This window comes from Gopherus flavomarginatus, chromosome 5, assembly GCF_025201925.1.
Source record: "Gopherus flavomarginatus isolate rGopFla2 chromosome 5, rGopFla2.mat.asm, whole genome shotgun sequence".
Lineage (NCBI taxonomy): Eukaryota > Metazoa > Chordata > Testudines > Testudinidae > Gopherus > Gopherus flavomarginatus.
The window spans coordinates 86517204-86536228 of NC_066621.1; the positions used below are offsets into that span (position 1 = coordinate 86517204).

The 19025-nt window shown below is 46.4% G+C and overlaps 1 protein-coding gene across 4 annotated transcripts in view; it reads right to left on the reverse strand.

Annotated features, from left to right (window-relative positions):
• Positions 1 to 19025, reverse strand: part of AMBRA1 (autophagy and beclin 1 regulator 1) — a 197552-nt gene that overhangs the window by 122126 nt on the left and 56401 nt on the right. For all 4 annotated transcript variants that reach the window (XM_050955228.1, XM_050955227.1, XM_050955229.1 and 1 more), the window contains exons 8-9: positions 15254 to 15340; positions 3285 to 3467 (exon numbers count right to left, since the gene is read on the reverse strand). In XM_050955228.1, the coding sequence (XP_050811185.1) occupies positions 3285 to 3467; positions 15254 to 15340 (270 nt within the window). The remainder of the gene's footprint in view (positions 1 to 3284; positions 3468 to 15253; positions 15341 to 19025) is intronic.

Genomic DNA, 19025 nt, shown 5'->3' on the forward strand with positions numbered 1-19025 from the left:
AAGTGGGGCACCCTAGAGAGTGTGGGTAACAGTGGAAGCTAAACCAGCTCAATAAAAGCAGAAAAGGGAAAGACGAATCAGGAAAGGAAAGAGTATCAGGAAAGATAAAGCAAAGAAGGGACAACTGGAAAGACAGAAGGAAAACAAAAAAGGTTTCACAGCGAGAGGTCAGCGGACAAAACTAAAAGATGAGTCACAAGGCAAATTCCAATGCAGAGGTCCCCACGCTAGGTCCCTGTTATCAGTCAGAGAGAGACAATGAAGCAGAGGAAAGAGAGGCAGAGAATGTCCTTAAGATGCAGAGGGGCAGAATTCAATACGGAATTTTCATTCCCAAAAAGCTCAGTTAGCACAGAGGGAAGAAAGACTCCTCAGCATGAAATGAAAAGGGGCCTCAGGAACTGCGTGAATATTATCTGCAGGGGAACACATTTCTCTAAAGGTATCGGCTTTGCTGTGTGAATGGAGAACGTACCAACCATTTTCACCAGCAGAACCACCTTCCCCAGAAGATGAATGGGAGGCAATAATGGAAATACTAAGGGCTGTGTTTGCTGGACTCTCCCCTCACACAATGGGCCCGTGAAGCTGTCACACTGATGCGCCTCCAGCCCACAGAGTTGCTTAGGGAAAGCTATTAGGCAACTGACACTTCTGCATATCTCCCCTCATTTACATCTTACACAAACAAAGGCCACAATGAAAAGAGAAGATGCATGCACTACCCCTGCGCTTTCGAGTATTTAATTGCTGGAGCATGAAATGACAGCTCCACTGAATAGCATTACAGAAAAATTCTGCCACCCCCTTAATCCTCACCAGGAAAGGGATTTATCTGCTGCTACCTTGGGAGGTGCTAAATTCAATTCTGTCCTTCATAAAAGGGGCTTCACCTTGAATCAAATGTCATGGGGTATGCTGCTACCCCAGCAGGTGGTGCTGTAGGAAGTGAGGGCAAGAGCTCTGACAGTGGGAGGTTAGTTCTTCTGATGCCAGAAGGAGACACTCTTGAGGACAGTCTAGAAGCCCAGGCCACTGGAGTGCTCACAGCTCCCACAGTCCCAATACCCCGAGCAGATTGTTTTGTATGGGGATCCTGTGCTTGGAAAACGCAAGTGTGATAAGGATCAAAATAAAAGTGGATACTTGCAACAGTTGGAAAAATTCTACTTTGAAATGGAACAAATAATGAATGAATGGAAGGACACAATCAACAGGGCAGGGAATGCAAGATGGACCTTTCTTATCTCAATGCCTCTGACATAGGGCCGGTGTAAGGATATTTTGCGCCCTTGGCAAAACTTCCACCTTGTGCCCCCCCCTCCGATGTCCAGCCCCCACCTTCCTACGGCCAAGATCCCCCCAGGGGTCCAGATGTTCACAAAGTCCAGGGGGCACCAGAAAGGGGGGGGCTGCAAAGAGGGGGCCATATGGGGGCTCTTCCAGGGGGTGAAGGTGGCGGGGGGGGTGCACAGGATTGTTGCAGGGGGTGGAAGTGGCCAAGAGGTAGAGGGGGCGGGGGTGTAGTGATAGGGAAGAGATTGCATAGAGGCAAAAAGGGCTCATTGCAGGGGGTGCAGTGGCAGGGAGGGAGTGGCAAAAGGGAGAAGTGAGCAGGAGGGGGTTGTTGCAAGGGGCTGGCAGGGGCAGAGGTGTCTGTGCCCAGGATTGTTGCAGGGGGGTGGAGGTGGCAGGGAGGAGTTTGCACAAGGGAGGAGTGGGCAGGTGGGAGATGGCAGGGGGGAGGTCCTGAGGTTGATGCAGGGGTGATGATCACCGTGGCTGGCTCGGGGGGGTTGCCGAGTGGAGGCTGCCCTGCCCAGAGGCAAAAGTGGCAGGACAGGGTGGGTTGTTGGGGCAGGGGGTGCACAGAAGAGAAGATAACTGGTCGGTGGGTGAGGAGTGGGTGGTGCTGGCTGGGGGAGGGAGGCCTGGGTTGCTCCCACATACACCATTCCCCAGGCCAGGGACTGGACCTGCCCACCCCCCGGCACTCCGCGGGCCCGTGCGGCTCCCCACAGCCCGGCTAGGTACCTTGCAGGTGGAGTAGAACCCAGCTTCTCCGCCCGAAGAACAGAGCGCAGCTGCGCCTTCTTCCCTGCACCGCGGGCCGAGCTGGGCTCCCCACTGCCCCTGGGGCTCTCAGTGGCGACACAGGCAGCCAGTCCCCCTGTGCCCGAGCCTGCTCTCACTGCCACCACTGAGAGCCCCGGGGGTGGCAGGGAGCCCGGCTCAGCCCGCGGTGCGGCAAAGTAGGCGCAGCTGCTAGCGCTAGCCCCTCCTCTTCCCCGCTCCGCAGCCGGCTGCTCCCCCAGGGAGAGGGGCTGGCTGCACCACGGGCAGACCCTCTGGAGCCGGGGAGCAGCAGCAGCCTTGTGCTCCGCTGTTTAAAAAAATTGAGGGGCACCGCTTTTTGGTGCCCCCAACCACTTCGCGCCCTAGGCGGCCACCTAGTCCGCCTAATGGTTGCATCGGCCCTGCTCTGACAGTAACTGGTGCCCAAGCTCTTCAAGCAACCCACTACAGTTAGTCAGATGCCTGTGTAAAGAACCTCACCCTTCCATATAGTGGAAAGAACTTGCTGCAAGTCAGTTTTGTCAGGACCACGCCACAGTACAGTCCAACAGCACAGCTCCAAGCAGACGCTTGCATAGAACCCAATATAGGGGATTAAGAATGGAGGAAGGCCTCATCTAAGAAGAAAACCACCCTGCAGAAATAGTGAGAGAGAGAACCAGTCATCCTAGAAGTTTGCTGTCCTCAGCTCTGACTGGAGGAATCTCTCTGCTACACATTGGTCCATTTATCATCTGTACAGAAGTCAGAGTTCAACCTTATAACCCCTGTGAGAAGGGAGCCCCCAAAGCTGTCTCCATAGCTACAGTAAATGGAGAATGGAAGCATATGCTGACTATGCTCTCCATCAATGAAGCACCACTGTCACCTGAAAGATCTTCCTGCTCCTACTCTGCTACAGCTTTGAGTTCATGTCCCTCCTTGGATTCTGCTCTTGACATGAAGGACAGGACAGGATCCTGCTTAACCAGAACTCCAGCAGCAAGTCAGCTGGAGGCACTGAAGTGAAGTAGGCAGCTCAATTTGTGTCTCATTTGTTTGTTATAAAAGTGCAGGGGACTGATTAGTGACAGATGCTGCTCTAATTTCTGATCAAATGGCCTAAACAAGCCTGAGACAAGTTTGCTTATGGAGCAGTAGGAACTTATAGAGCAGCCACTGGGAAAACAGTGTGATGTAGTGGGAAGAGGCAGGGTGCACAAACTTACTCAAAGTCTTCAAACTCCAGCTCATTTCCCTCTACGGACGGGCCTTGGTTCTCTGAGGTGGAAGCAGACGATGAGGAAGAGCGGAGACGATTCTGTTGGTAACGCATGGAGCGCTGACGAATACTGTCCCTCCGGGAAAGATACTGGATCATTCTCTGGGCATAATATGCTGCAGGAGATAACCTGAAAAAGGAAGAGAGAAAGAAACACGTTATAATCTGTAACTTGAGGACGCAAAGGAGCAGAGAATGAGTGCGCAATCCTACTTTTCCTGTTGAAATCTGGTGATCACGAGGCAAAGGACATTGCACCTCATATACAATGGCTGGGAAATAGGTGGTACAGAGACAACCAAAAAATAGGAAAAGAGCGCAAGGAAACTTCCCCTTTAAAGATAAGCCTTCCACTTCATTCTCCAGCTGGGGAACAGACACAACAGTATCTGCAGACAGCACCACTGATGGTTAACAGACACTTGTTTTTTCAGATTCCTTGGAACATGCTCTTTCATTATCACCACCTCAGCCAACTAATTCCAGCAGAGGGCTCTGAACAACCACCAAGAACCAAGGCCATTCACAATAAGGATCCTGCTAATCAGTTCTGAGGGCAAAGGCAGCAGTAACTTTCAGATGAGACATTAAGCAGAGGTCTGTGCCTGCTGCTAGTCACCACAATACAAGGTACAGGAGGAACTCAATTTTTCATGAAGAGCTACAAACGAATACTTGGTTGAAGGTCCTTTTAGAATTTAGTCCCAAGGGACACAATTCTAATGACCTGGTCAATAATCAAACAAACAGGTTTTATCAGCCTAGGCTGTGCAAAGGCTATAAATGGACACAGATAGGAGTTGCTAGACTCCTGGGATATATGTTATTATTGTAAAGCACTTTGGGATATTGAAGAATCAGAGCAGGGACAGAGGGACAGTGAAGAAATTTGGCAGCATGTGACTTCCAGAAGAAGAAAGAGGAGCGTCCATGTACCAGCAATGGAGATACAGGTGAGAAACCATTTTTATGTTCTCTCCACAGGTACTAATGCAGAGAGTGGACCAGATGATACATCTGAGGGAAGGGAGCAGAAGGAGAATCCACTAATTGGAAGGCATTAGATGCACTGTCCTAGGGATGGGGGTTCCACAACCACCGCTCTCAAGAGAAGGAGATGGGTGGTGGTGGTCGGGGACTCCCTCCTCAGGGGGACTGAGTCATCTATCTGCTGCCTCGACTGGGAAAAATCGAGAGGTCTGCTGCTTGCCAGGAGCTAGGATTCACAATGTGACAGAGAGATTGCCGAGACTCATCAAGTCCTTGGATCGCTACCCCTTCCTGCTTCTCCACATGGGCTCCAATGATTCTGCCAAGAATGACCTTGAGCGGATCACTGCAGCCTACGTGGCTCTGGGAAGAAGAAAACAGAAGTTTGAGGTGCAAGTGGTGTTCTTGTTCATCCTCCCTGTGCAAGGAAAAGGCCTGGGTAGAGACCACTGAATAGTGGAAGTCAAAGAATGGCTACGCAGGTGGTGTCGGAGAGAAGGCTTTGGATTTTTGACCACAGGATGGTGTTCCAAGAAGGAGGAGTGCTAGGCACCTAATAAAGAGAGGGAAGAGCATCTTCGCAAGCAGGCTGGCTAACCTAGTGAGGAAGGCTTTAAACTAGGTTCACCAGGGGAAGGAGACCAAAGCCCTGAGGTAAGTGAGGAAATAGGATACCGGGAAGAAGCACAAGCAGGAGAGACCAAGAGGGGAGGACTCCTGTCTCATACTGAGAAAGCTTACAAGAAGTGGAAGATTGGACAAATGACCAGGGAGGAGTATAAAAATATTGCTCAGGCATGCAGGAGTGAAATCAGGAAGACCAAATCAAACTTGGAGTTGTAGCTAGCAGGAGATGTTAAGAGCAACAAGAAGGGTTTCTTCAGGTATGTTAGCAACAAGAAGAAAGTCAAGGAAAGTGTGGGCCCCTTACTGAATGAGGGAGGCAACCCAGTGACAGAGGATGTGGAAAAAGCTAATGTACTCAATGCTTTTTTTACCTCTGATTTCACGAACAAGGTCAGCTCCCAGACTGCTGCACTGGGCAGCACAGCATGGGGAGGAGGTGACCAGCCCTCTGTGTAGAAAGAAGTGGTTTGGGACTATTTAGAAAAGCTGGATGAGCACAAATTCATGGGGCCGGATGCACTGCATCCGAGGGTGCTAAAGGAGTTGGTGGATGTGATTGCAGAGCCATTGGCCATTATCTCTGAAAACTCATGGCAATCGGGGGAGGTCTCAGATGACTGGAAAAAGGCTAATGTAGTGCCCATCTTTAAAATAGGAAAGGAGGAGGATCCGGGGAACTACAAGCCAGTCAGCCTCACCTCAGTGCCTGGAAAAATAATGGAGCAGGTCCTCAAGGAATCAATTTTGAAGCACACAGAGGCGAGGAAAGTGATCAGGAACAGCAAGCATGGATTCACAAAGGGCAAGTCATGCCTGACTAACCTAATTTCCTTTAATGAGGAGTATCAGAGGGGTAGCCATGTTAGTCTGGATCTGTAAAAGCAGCAAAGAATCCTGTGGCACCTTATAGACTAACAGACGTTTTGGAGCATGAGCTTTCGTGGGTGAATACCCACTTCCTCAGATGCATGTAGTGGAAATTTCCAGGGGCAGGTATATATATGCTAGCAAGCAAGCTAGCGATAACGAGGTCAGTTCAATCAGGGAGGATGAGGCCCTGTTCTAGCAGTTGAGATGTGAAAACCAAGAGAGGAGAAACTGGTTCTGTAGTTGGCAAGCCATTCACAGTCTTTGTTCAAATTTGACACCATCAGCTCAGGATTGAACAAAGACTGTGAATGGCTTGCCAACTACAGAACCAGTTTCTCCTCTCTTGGTTTTCACACCTCAACTGCTAGAACAGAGCCTCATCCTCCCTGATTGAACTGACCTCGTTATCGCTAGCTTGCTTGCTAGCATATATATACCTGCCCCTGGAAATTTCCACTACATGCATCTGAGGAAGTGGGTATTCACCCACGAAAGCTCATGCTCCAAAACGTCTGTTAGTCTATAAGGTGCCACAGGATTCTTTGCTGCTTTTAATGAAGAGATAACTGGTTCTGTGGATGAGGGGAAAGCAGTGGATGTGTTATTCCTTGACTTTAGCAAAGCTTTTGATATTGTCTCCCACAGTATTCTTGGCAGCAAGTTAAAGAAGTATGGGCTGAATGAATGGACTATAAGGTGGATAGAAAGCTGGCAAGATTGTCGGGCTCAACAGGTAGTGAACCAGCTCCATGTCTAGTTGGCAGCCGGTATCAAGCGGAGTGCTCTGGGGACGGTTTTGTTCAGTGTCTTCATTAATGATCTGGAGGATGGCATGGAATGCGCTCTCAGCAAGTTTGCAGATGACACTAAACTGAGAGGAGTGGTAGATACGCTGGAGGGTAGGGGTAGGATACAGAGGGATCTAGACAAATTAATTAGAGGACTGGGCCAAAAGAAATCTGATGAGGTTCAACAAGGACAAGTGCAGAGTCCTGCTACAGAATAGGGACCAAATGTCTAGGCAGCAGTTCTGTAGAAAAGGACCTAGGGGCTATAGTGAATTAGAACCTGGATATGAGTCAACAGTGTGCCCTTGTTGCCAAGAAGGCTAACAGCATTTTGGGCTGTATAAGTAGGTGCATTGCCAGCAGATCGAGGATGTGACCATTCCCCTCTATTCAACATTGGTGAGGCCTCATCTGGAGTAGTGTGTCCAGTTTTGGGCCCCACACTACAAGGAGGATGTGGAAAGATTGGGAAGAGTCAAGCGGAGGGCAACAAAAATGATTAGGGGGCTGGAGCACATGACTTCTGAGGAGAAGCTGAGGGAACTGGGCTTGATTAGTCTGCAGAAGAGAAGAATGAGGGGGGATTTGATAGCTGCTTTCAACTACCTGAAAGGGGGTTCCAAAGAGGATGGATCTAGACTGTTCTCAGTGGCAGCAGATGACAGAACAAGGAGTAATGGTCTCAGGTTGCAGTGGGGGAGGTTCAGGTTGGATATTAGGAAAAACTTTTTCACTAGGAGGGTGAAGCAGCACTGGAACGAGTTACCTAGGGAAGTCATGGAATCTCCTTCCTTAGAGGTTTTTAAGGTCAGGTATGACAAAGCCCTGGCTGGGGTGATTTAGTTGGGAATTGGTCCTACTTTGAGCAGGGGGGTTGGACTAGATGACCTACTGAGGTCCCTTCCAACCCTGATATTCTAGGATTCTAGTATGAAAGACATAATGAGAAACCAATGTCTACTCACCTGTGCCTAGCAGTCCCCCCACTGCCATACCATAAATCCTGAGCATGCATAAATGCTTCTGCACATAACCAGCACCTGTTACAGGCAGACAGGGAAGTGACTATCTACGTCCTGGTAGTCAAGACCATATTAATAGCTGGCCAGAAGGAATCTCATTTAGCTGAGCCTAGCAATGAAATTCTGTTTTCACTGGGAAGACCAGTGAGACAACTAGGGTCTTGAATCACCCTTCCAGATGACAGACTAGCTTCTAGTGATCTGTACTCTGCAACACTCCCTACTGGATACCAGCCTGCTTTTCTCTCTACATATGCTTGATTAGACAATCTCAGGAGGCCAACAAAACACAACTTTTAGTGGCCAATATATGTCATTCAATATCTGTAATCAAACCGTAATAATCCAGATTTCTTCCTGCAGCACTTGATCCAGAAGAGGAGGTGAATTTAGTAAGTCACTCGGGTAAGCAGGAGGGTCACTTCAGAACCCACAATAGATGAATAGTGCCATTCATCGAAAAACATGACATTCACACGAATGCCAAATGGAGTCAAAGCTCAACAGCTCTGTCTCACTTTGCGAACAGAGGAGCTGAGGTTTCACCTCAGTGAGGGCAATCTCATCAGGTAACCATGGCATTTACCAACTCAGATGGATGCCTGCACATTAAGCAGCTTGTGTGTTGTAATGATGCTCATTTTGTAATATGGTAATACCATTAACTAGAGAGCTCTGATGACTATATTCCTGTATAATGTCTCTTTAAACAAAAGCTCACTGTTACAGCGATTATTGTTTTGTTTCTGATAGTTACATGGCAAGGATTTGTATGCTGTTAATACTTCCTAAATAGTTTTTTTTTGGGGGGGGTGGGGGGGGAGGGCGGAGGAAGCAACAGATGTAAATGTGATTTTTCTAGTACAAAGATTTACTAGGGGTACAAACCTTTAACACCTCAAATACTTGAATAACCATCTCCCTAGCATACTGTTTATGAAAATGCCTGTTCATTATTAGAACTGAACTCCTGACTATTTGAGATTAGATTCTCACTCTTTGCCTGGTCTGCACTGACTGCCCTGAATAAACTGTGCTCAGATTTCTACCTAGTGCAATTCAAAAGTGTCTCCTATGCCCTTAAAGTTCACTTTGCACTTCCAGCCTCTCTCATCCCACTGAATCATGGAGAGAAAAATCCTCATGCACTCATTGGATTGTCTTTTCGAGCGCAGTGAATGTGACGGGCAGAGAAAGACAGGGGTCCCTTTGGGTGTTTGTCCCTCCTTTTTATAGTTTCAGTCCCCTTCTTGAAAAACATTTCCATTCAAGAACCAGGAGCCAAACAGAGTCTATGTGGAAGGCTAGTCCCTGCTGGTTTTTTCACCCGTTTGAACTTCCTTTGTCTTCCCTTCATGCTTGATGGCGGTGTTTACTGCTTAAATGTAAACTAAGCAGAGTGCACATTCCTTTGTTTAGGACAGACCTGTTTGCCAACATCTGTTTGGGCAGGGATGTCGGGTTTGGAACATGTTTAACACCATCATACAGGGGAATCTTATAACTTCACATTCAATGTTGCCACACACATTTTACCAGGACAACATTGACCAGCAAATTATGAGTTTTCAAATGATATATCTTACAAGGCATATTTTGTACAAAGATTATTACAATAGCGTATAGGATGTGAATAAAGGCGTGTATTCTGTCAGAGCTACTTAGCAACACACAAACTTTGTAGTAGTCCACAAGAATTTAGGCTACTTTTGACACCACAGGATCCAAATTAATTCAGTACATAAGGTGCATATGGATCACACATATGCTTGCAGTGAATGGACTTAAATTACCAACGCAGGTGGTACAGACTGAGAGACTGCATTGCTAGGTGTGTGACAACAATTGTTCAAGCTGCTGACTGTGAACCCTGAGGCCAACTTTAACAATACAGAATCCAGCACCAAGCAGCGTAGTCTGAAAAAGACTACAGCATGGAGCATGGCGCTGACTGATGAGGAACCTAGAAGAGGAGGATCTGAATGGCAGCATTCAAACACTTGCTTTAGTTGGCATTAAAGCAAAAGTTCAAACACACTGCACCCTAAGTAGAGAGGTGGGAGTGCAAGGATGGATTACTAGTTAATACAAAGTGCTCAGTTACAACCCACAAAACTCTAACCAGTCTGGCCATGCAGACAAATGGGCAATCAAGATCTTAGGGAAGATCACTTCTTTTCAGAATGAGGAATCTCCAAGCCTAAAGAATCCCTCTCTCCCCTTGCTTCCTGAGAAAACTCTCCACCTGCTGAAGGAGCTCTGGTCTCTGTTCCTGAAAATACCTGAAGGATCACTAAAGTAACACTAGGTACTCCTTCTGACCAAGGGAGAATTACACTTGCATTTTCATGTCCCCTGCCCCAAGCTGTCCAGAAGCAGAGTAACTTCCCCCTCCCTGTTGCTGACAGCAGAGCTGTTTAAAGCTGATGGACTTGCTTCCATTAGTACACAAGACTCAGCAGTCAACATGTATATTTTAACTAAGTAACTGATTTCTGGTTTCTACTCTGTTGTCAAGCCTGTAAGTACAATTAGATCAGCTGAGCAGGTCCAAAAACCTCTGCTGTCTGTTATCAAGGTTCTGTAGTATGGCTTGCAGCACATGGATACCCACAGACACTTCCTGGCTGTTCCCAAAGTCAGCCTCATGGCAAGATGGCAGTGTAGGATACCAGTCTACCATAGGAAAGTAGGAACACACCTCGCCAGCAGCAGCTGTTCCACATAATGAAATATCTCCCCTTCGGGGTTAACCCTCTTGTTCTATGCCTATTCCCTGCTCGAGGGAACAGAGCGAAAGGCGAATGAAAGACGAGGAAACTAGGAGGCCTCTTCAGATTTGGCAATAAAGAATAACTTCAAGTGAGCAACCACAGACTACTCATTCTAGTGATCTCACATATTGCCAGTTATCTTGCAGACTGTGCTACAGATACATGCCCACCCATTTGAACTGAGGCAAAGCTAGGTACCAGGCACTAACTGCTGCTCCTGTGTCTTCCATGCTTCCTGAGCAGAGGAGGATGTATTGCATGTAAGCAACTCAACTCACCAGGGTCAACATTAAAATCTGCTGAATAGACAACACCACAGTCCTACCCATAGTAACTGCTCCAGCAACTTTGATTTTCTGGGGGTCTTTTCTACTACATACAGTCTGACATGTAGTTGCTTGGAGAGACAGAGTCCAGGTAAAACTGTCTAGCTGGGATATTAATATGAACATCCTTATTTCAAGCTGTACTAGCATAACTGCCATCAAAGAGCACCTGTCCTAGGGCAGCAGTTCCCTTGATCCTCTCCTTTCCTTTCCTATTGTCTTAGTAAATCTGGAAGTCCAGGGAAAGGACTTAACAGCCAAGCTGATCTTGAAGTCCAACAAATGAGAACATCTAAACAGAGGACAGGCCCTTTCAACTCCATCATAAGATTCCTGGGAAATATAGCTTCAAAGTGATCCAAATTTTCCTTGTCTCATTCAATATCCTACACAATTGATTCAAACCAAGCACCACTTCTCATACAACAAGTGGTTGGTGCAACCTAAAAATCTAGATCAAACAGAATTACCTTGAACCGAAATTCTTTAAAGTGTAGCTGAAGTTTTTAAAGCTTCCCTAGAGACAAGACACAGCTTGTTTGTTTGTTTGTTTTTTAAAGAGTTATTTAATTCCATCTCTGCTTCAAGTAACTTTTCCACTGTGTTTTGTAGGAGGCATCTGGTAGGCGCAGACCTATTGTTGCATCATCAGAAGATTCTGCAGCACACTCAACTGCAATCAATGGAAATAACAGCTTCCCCTACATTTCTGGGAAGGTCTAGGGGAAATTGGAAAGATCCCATTGTCTCAAAGGATGCCCTTTGGTCCAGCATAATCAATAAACCTGAGGGAAACTATACAATGATCATACCCTTACCCCCACTCAAACTTGCAGCTCCAGTTGGTGGATCCATGCACCTAACCCTCTGCAGGAGAGAAGGATCTGCTATTAAACACAGATTAATCTCACAACACTGGCCTTTTCCTCCAGTAGATCCTTATAACCCCAATTCTCACACTTAAAACGTTCACCACTATTTACAGCCCTCAAAGTTGCACGTGGTGAGAGCAAGAATTGGTTTTAAAAACTGTTTCCAAGATGAAAACTGCACTTGATTTTGTTCCCCAGTGTAACGGATACCTGGAGCAGCTGTAGCTTCTGTCACATGTTACAGAAATTCAGCATGGAAGAGATTAATTGGGCTTTGCCTACACTGGACTTTCGTTCTCCCGCCGACAAAAAACTTCAACCCCCAATGAGCAGCAGCAGCTTAGTCGGCGGGAGAATGCTCCTGCTGACAAAGCACTGTTTACACAGGTGCTTGTTGTCGGTAAAACTTTTGTTTGTGTGTGTGTTTCACACCTTTTGAACGACAAAAGTTTTACCGACGACAAGCACTCGTGTGAACAGTGCTTTGTCAGCAGGAGCATTCTCCAGCTGACTAAGCTGCTGCTGCTCATTGGGGGTTGAAGTTTTTTGTCGGCGGGAGAACTCTCTCCCGCCAACAAACAGCAGCTACACTGCGCTCCTTTTAGCAGCCTGGCTGCAGCGGCACAACTGTGTCACTAAAAGCTGCATAGTGTAAACATAGCCTAAGACTCATCTCCCAGAGAGCCAGAGCCACTCTGGATTTAGGTGTTCCAGTCAATGGGGTGTCTTCCACATTAAAACTAATAGCGCTCACTGTTAGAAAATTCCCACATATCCAGATAAAGTTCTCTGTAGCCCCATGTATTCCTAACATTTAATTTTAATTTTAATCTTTCCTTGTAAATAAATCCCTCCAGTCCCCCCTTTAGCCACTTTCATTAGTCCTCCAACACACATTTGACACATTTGTCAGCTTCTTTCTGGTTTTCAATCACCCAAGAGTGAGGGCAGCATTCTCTGTGGGTCATTCAGAGCCTCAGGCTACGTCTACACTACAGCATAAAATCGAAATTACTAAAAGCGGTTTTATAAAACCGATATTATAAAATCGATTTTATGCGTCCACACTAGGGCACATTAATTCGGTGGTGTGCGTCCATGGTCCTAGGCTACCATCGATTTCCGGAGCGGTGCACTCTGGGTAGCTACATTAAAGGAATGAGACCAATAACTTCAATTTCCGTCCACACTAACCCTAAATCGATATGGTAATATCGATTTTACGGTAACTCCTCTCATTGGGGAGGAGTACAGAAATCGATTTAAAGAGCCCTTAAAATCGATTTAAAGTGCCTTGTAGTGTGGACAGGTACAGAGTTAAATCGATTTAACACTGTTTAAATCGATTTAACTGTAGTGTGGACCAGGCCTGAGAGAAACACTAGCCCCCAGCCCACACTCCAGAATGAAAGCTCACAGTACATGAAGGTTCTGTGGCAGTGGACTCTACCACATTTTTGACATCATGTTGAACTATAGGCTTATAATCATTTATTGTCTTTTTTACCCTTGAGTCTTTCCACAGCATTTCCCTCCCACTGAATGCTGGTATTTCAAATTAGCTTCCCAGAGATGGATTAATATGCTTATATTTTGGGGAGATAAGATGTGTATTTTAAGTCCTTACCCATATTACTAACCTTGTCTACCTAGGGAGATTTATTGTTGTAATTGTACAGGTATAAGTCCTTGCGTGGACACTGCCTTTTTTCCATTTAGCTTATGTTACTCTCATTACTGCCAAACCTCCCAAGTTAGCATCATGTAACAACATGCAGATTTAATCTCTTTCAGATCATTAAAATGGTCACATTAAACCCAGCTCCTGCAGCAAGTCACTGTACACTTAACCTCAGTACATTCTAGGGTGACCAGATAGCAACTGTGAAAAAACGGGATGGGGTGGGGGATAATAGGCACCTATATAAGAAAAAAATCCCCCAAAACGGGACTGCCCCTATAAAAACGGGAATCTGGTCACCCTAGTTCATTCCCACTGACTGTTTCCCTTTGCATAGGGTCCCTTTAACCCAACTTCAGTTCACATGACAGCGTCAAAGGTTTCATGAGTAGCTACACCAGATGATATAGCTGCTGAATTCTCAGTCATTAGCTTTGCTAATTCCTTCCAAAACTGACCACATTTGTCGTGATTTAGTCTTTATAAACCTTCAATGCCACTTATTGTTCATGGTTCCATTACCCTCTTCTGACAGATTCTCTCTGTGGGTCACACAACCCAGGCTGTTGCTTTCTTGATATGCTAAGTAGTACGGGAAGAAATTACTCCTTTATGGCTTTGATAATTCTGCCACATTTGATTTTTTTTTTTTTAATTCTCCAAAACATTCTCACCTATCAACGTCTCCGCGGGCTAAACAGCGCTGTATGTGTTTTTCTCTCTCTAATGTCAGTATTTCAGGACTTTTCAGAAACAATTTTCAGTGCTTTGCTTTTTGTTAGCCAACACACTTAATGCCCTAGGTCATGCCATTCAGACTCACAGATGTGGATAGGTTAAATTTTTTCAAGTATTCTCTCACCTGCTTCCATCAACAGTTACATTTACAAGGCTCTCAGAATAGGTCTTTTCTCCTCCCCGCTCCCCGACTTTTCATGAAGAGACAGATTTATCAGACTTATCATTGATTTCACCACATCTATTGATGAGCCTGCTTCCTCTGTTGTATTTCCCCCCCAATATATGTTTGTAAGATCCCTTAAGACTTTCACCCCCTTAAGCAGCGTTAATTCATCCTTCCTTTATTATTTACCTCCAAAACTTGACCATATATTGTCCTTTATTTCCAAATTTTGTTAGGTTTCTTCACACTCAGATCTTTGAGCCATGTCCTCAAAGTCATTCCGGTCTCCTTATCTGTGTTTTTGTTTTTAGAGCCATTGTAGTCTATGGCATCTAGAGATTCTCTAGCCTTCTCCTACATTCTTGCATTACAATATTTCCATCACCTTTATTTAATTTCTTAATTTCCCAAATATTTGCTTTCCTAAAATCCAGTATCATCCTCCCCTGCACTCTCTGCATCCCCTCATCTTACTATGTTGCATCCAAATAGGTTGCTATCATTGGCTCCAACCTACCCTATTATTTGTACGTCCTCGCTTGGTCCCTTCCTATTAGTCAAGCAGCAGATCCAGGGTGGTTTCTCTTCTGGTTTGAATTATCTGCTTTCTGGATCATAAGGCTACCCTCCAGGTTCCTTGAGAACATCAGATCTGTGTGCAGTTGTATGGAGTGTTTCCCTCCACTCAGTTCATCTGACAGACAGATGTAGGAAGAGAGAAGGAAGAGTTCTCTTCCCCAAATGGGGCTAAATCCAACCTCGACCAAGACCCTTATACAGTAACAGGCTCTTTGTACCTCATTACCTCTCTTTTGTCTCTCTGTTATTGCCCAAGGCCTTTTGATTTAAATGAAAGGTAGTGTGCAAGGGGCTCGTCATCACCAAAGGGCATAAGACTCTCCAAACCCAACACTATGGTCATCTCCATAGCGATGGGCCAGAAAGGGTGAGATGGATCAGATATTAGTACTATTCCCAAGGGGATCAGTATATGTTGCTGCCACAGCTGTAATGCCTCTGGCAGTGAAACAGGATTGAATATGGATTGTACTTAGTCCTTACCTGGCTGGATCTGGGTAGATTGGGTGCTCCCGGGACCCTGCTCCATCATAGCGTGATAGCGAAATGAGGGAAGATTCCAGCAGCCTCCTAGAAATAAAAACAAAAATGTTAATGTCAGTAAGTGACCAGCTGAAAGGCCTACAGCAGCAGCCCCATGTCTCCTGCTTCCTTACATCTCCTGAGATCTTTTGCATTACTGATTCATTGCTAAAGACATCCATGGGACTACAGAAACAGGGCCAGTGATAGCTGGCATAAATTTTTGCCATATAAAGATTCAAAGGATACAAGAGTCCCATTATATAGATGGAAGAACTCCCAAATTGACTCACTCCTGCATGGATGTCTCAACAGAGAGAGCTGCAGACCGCTGTTTTTCCCTTGGGGCAAGCAGTCCAAAGTAGCCAGGCCTGTAATCACTGATGCTGCTTTAGCAGTCTGTCAGGAATTTCTGCCACCCTACGCTAAGGGGCTCATACATGGCTGGAAGATGCTCTTGACAGGGACAAACTGTGTTTGTTTACTGTCCCTCACGGATTCCCTTGCTCAGAAGTCAGGCCACAGACACCAGAAAGCCCACACTAGTACGTGTTTATAGGTATTTTGGTGTTCTTAACAACAAAAACACACACCCCGCAAAACACCTTGCTTACACAGAGCTCCCTAAAACCAGCAGCCTCCTCATCAACCATGATGGAAAAGCTGAGACAATGACCCTCCCAAATGCAGCAATGCCTGGTCATAGCATGGATGTGTCAGACCAGGGAATAGCTTATTGGCTGGAAACTGTCCATTAACTACCCTGGACTAGCTAGTATTAGAGAGTACCAGTGGCTCTATGTTCTGTCAACCACAGAAAAGACAGAGAAAAATGCTGCAGTGTAAACTTCACTGAATTTGCACAGCAAGGCAGATTTCCTGTTGCCTTGCTGTCTGCCTAGGCTTGACAGTGATTAAGCTAAACACTTAGGCTCTTCAGGATAACAGTGTTCTCAAACCAAACCTCTATTATGGTTTGAAAATTGACGTCTCTGCTTTAAATTATCAGAGGAATCCAAGAAAATTAGAGGTTTCACAGACTGACAACGAATGCTGAGTTACCTAGGCACTGAGTTACTTTTCCAGAGAGTCAAGTTTTGTTATTTCTCCTGAAGAGTACATAACTCAGTTTCCAAAGAAGCCACAATTCCTGCCACTGCTGCATGGTGTCGTCACTCCTGAGTACTGCAGCAATCCCCCTGCCTCCACTCAAAAACCCCATTGCCCCTCGCTCTCTCCCCAACCCGGAAGGGACTTTCACATGCACTCCACTGAACATTCTCAGAGACTCTGTGGCAGTCTCTTGGAGATTATCTGCATGAATTAATTCAAAGAACAGTCATCAAGTACCAGCATGTGCCTCCAAAGGGAAAGCCTTCTGAATTTAGGGATAGCAAAACCACCCTGGTCATCACCATGTCTTGTACCCACCTGCCTTCCCTACATGCACTGTAAGGCCCCATCCAAATGCCATGTATAAAAGTTCAGTTGCCATGAGCAGCCATTTATTTTAAGCTTCAGTGCCGGTTTTTGGTTACCTTATCACGCTTGATCCTCTGAGAGGACAAAGTTACAAGTGTGCTCTGGACATCAGACATCAATGTTAATAAAAAGTTAGGAACAAAACAAGAACCCAGCAAAATGTGATCATGTGGGATCCAGAAGGGCAATTTCTACTTCTGTTCCAGAGGATGGCAGAGATGACTTGCACCTAAAACCACTAATGTCAAAGCAATTTGTTTTATTAGTTAAAAAAAATTTGTTCCAAGCTAAAGCCCTGAGGACCAACTTGCAGCTCAATGTTCATTTTCATAGCCAGATAAATGGGTTCAGTAAATGAGGTACTGTTAAATCATCATCAATAACGCATCCATGGTCTACAACACTAATATTGTTACCTACAATCCCCAAGGAGACTGTGGTTCCTGCTTTTAAAGTGATATACTTTCATAGTCTTTAGACTTCAAACTCCAGTTCTTAAATCCATATAATGGGCTAATGGATCACTCACCCCCTCCCCCATTAGAATATGCCCAACCCTGGGAACCTGAAATCAGAAATCAATGATCCTTGGTCAGAAACAGCTGCTTCTAGGAAGACCTAGTCTAGGAGGCAAAGACTGGGGCAGTCTGAAGTGCTGTCAGTGCTAACAGTATTACTAGTAATTCTGTTATAGGTAGAAAAAGATGATCCCTGAAAGAACAGCAGCTGCAACAAGTGCTAGCTATTAAATAAACAGCCTGTGATGTTTTCACAAAAAATTCGGGTTGCACCTCCTCTTGAAACCCTTCACTTGGCATTGCTTGATTCAAGTGTCCCTTCTGGAGCAACGAGCTCCCTTCCCCCTACCCCACTGCTGCCCAGATCCATAGCAGGCTAACACTAGGCTCTATTGAAGCAATTGCTTCACAATCTCTGTCTAGACAACATGAAATTGTCACAAATGACATCTAAAGTACAATTGGCAAAGAAACTGCAATTTCCACTCTCCTCCCCCGCTCACAGGGAGAATCACACATTAACATCCTCCAGATTGTCAATCAATGCCTCGGTGATGAAGATTAACTCTGCACACACTAGGAGACGCTTCAAGCCCAGCTTGCTAAAATAGGCTTTTTTAAAAAAAAAAAAAAAAAAAAAAAAAAAAAAAAACACATTACAAGGAGATATAAATTGCCTTCTGTTCGGCAGCACTTTCTGCTGTGATCTCAACGGACTGCCTGCCTGCCAGACATCAGCACCTGAGGGAAAGGTTGTGGAACCGCCATTTTACCCCACATAATATTACTCAGGCCATGTCTACATCTAAAATTTTGCAGCGCTGGTTGTTACAGCTGTATTAGTACAGCTGTATAGGGCCAGCGCTGCAGAGTGGCCACACTTACAGCAACCAGCGCTGCAAGTGGTGTTAGATGTGGCCACACTGCAGCGCTGTTGGGCGGCTTCAAGGGGTTTCGGGGAACGCGAGAGCAAACCGGGAAAGGAGACCAGCTTCGCCGCGGTTTGCTCTCGCGTTCCGCGAACCACCCTGCAAACCGCAGGGAAGGAGACCTGCTTGCTCGGGTTCGGGGAATGCGAGAGCAAACCGGGAAAGGAGACCAGCTTCGCCGCGGTTTGCTCTCGCGTTCCGCGAACCACCCTGCAAACCGCAGGGAAGGAGACCTGCTTGCTCGGGTTCGGGGAACGCGAGAGCAAACCGGGAAAGGAGACCAGCTTCGCCGCGGTTTGCTCTCGCGTTCCGCGAACCACCGTGCAAACCGCAGGGAAGGAGACCTGCTTGTTCGGGGAACGCGAGAGCAAACCGCGGCGAAGCTGGTCTCCTTCCCCGGTTTGCTCTCGCGTTCCCCGAACCCGAGCAAGCAGGTCTCCTTCCCTGCGGTTTGCAGGGTGATTCGCGGAACGCAAGAGCAAACCGCGGCGAAGCTGGTCTCCTTTCCCGGTTTGCTCTCGCGTTCCCGGAACCACCCTGCAAACCGCAGGGAAGGAGACCTGCTTGCTCGGGGTTCGGGGAACGCGAGAGCAAGCCGGGGAAGGAGACCAGCTTGATTACCAGAGGCTTCCTCAGGTATGCTGGGATACCTGCTTATTCCACGGAGGTCAAGAAAAGCGCTGGTAAGTGTCTATACTTGATTACCAGCCCTGGATCACCAGCGCTGGATCCTCTACACCCGAGACAAAACGGGAGTACGGCCAGCGCTGCAAACAGGGAGTTGCAGCGCTGGTGGTGCCCTGC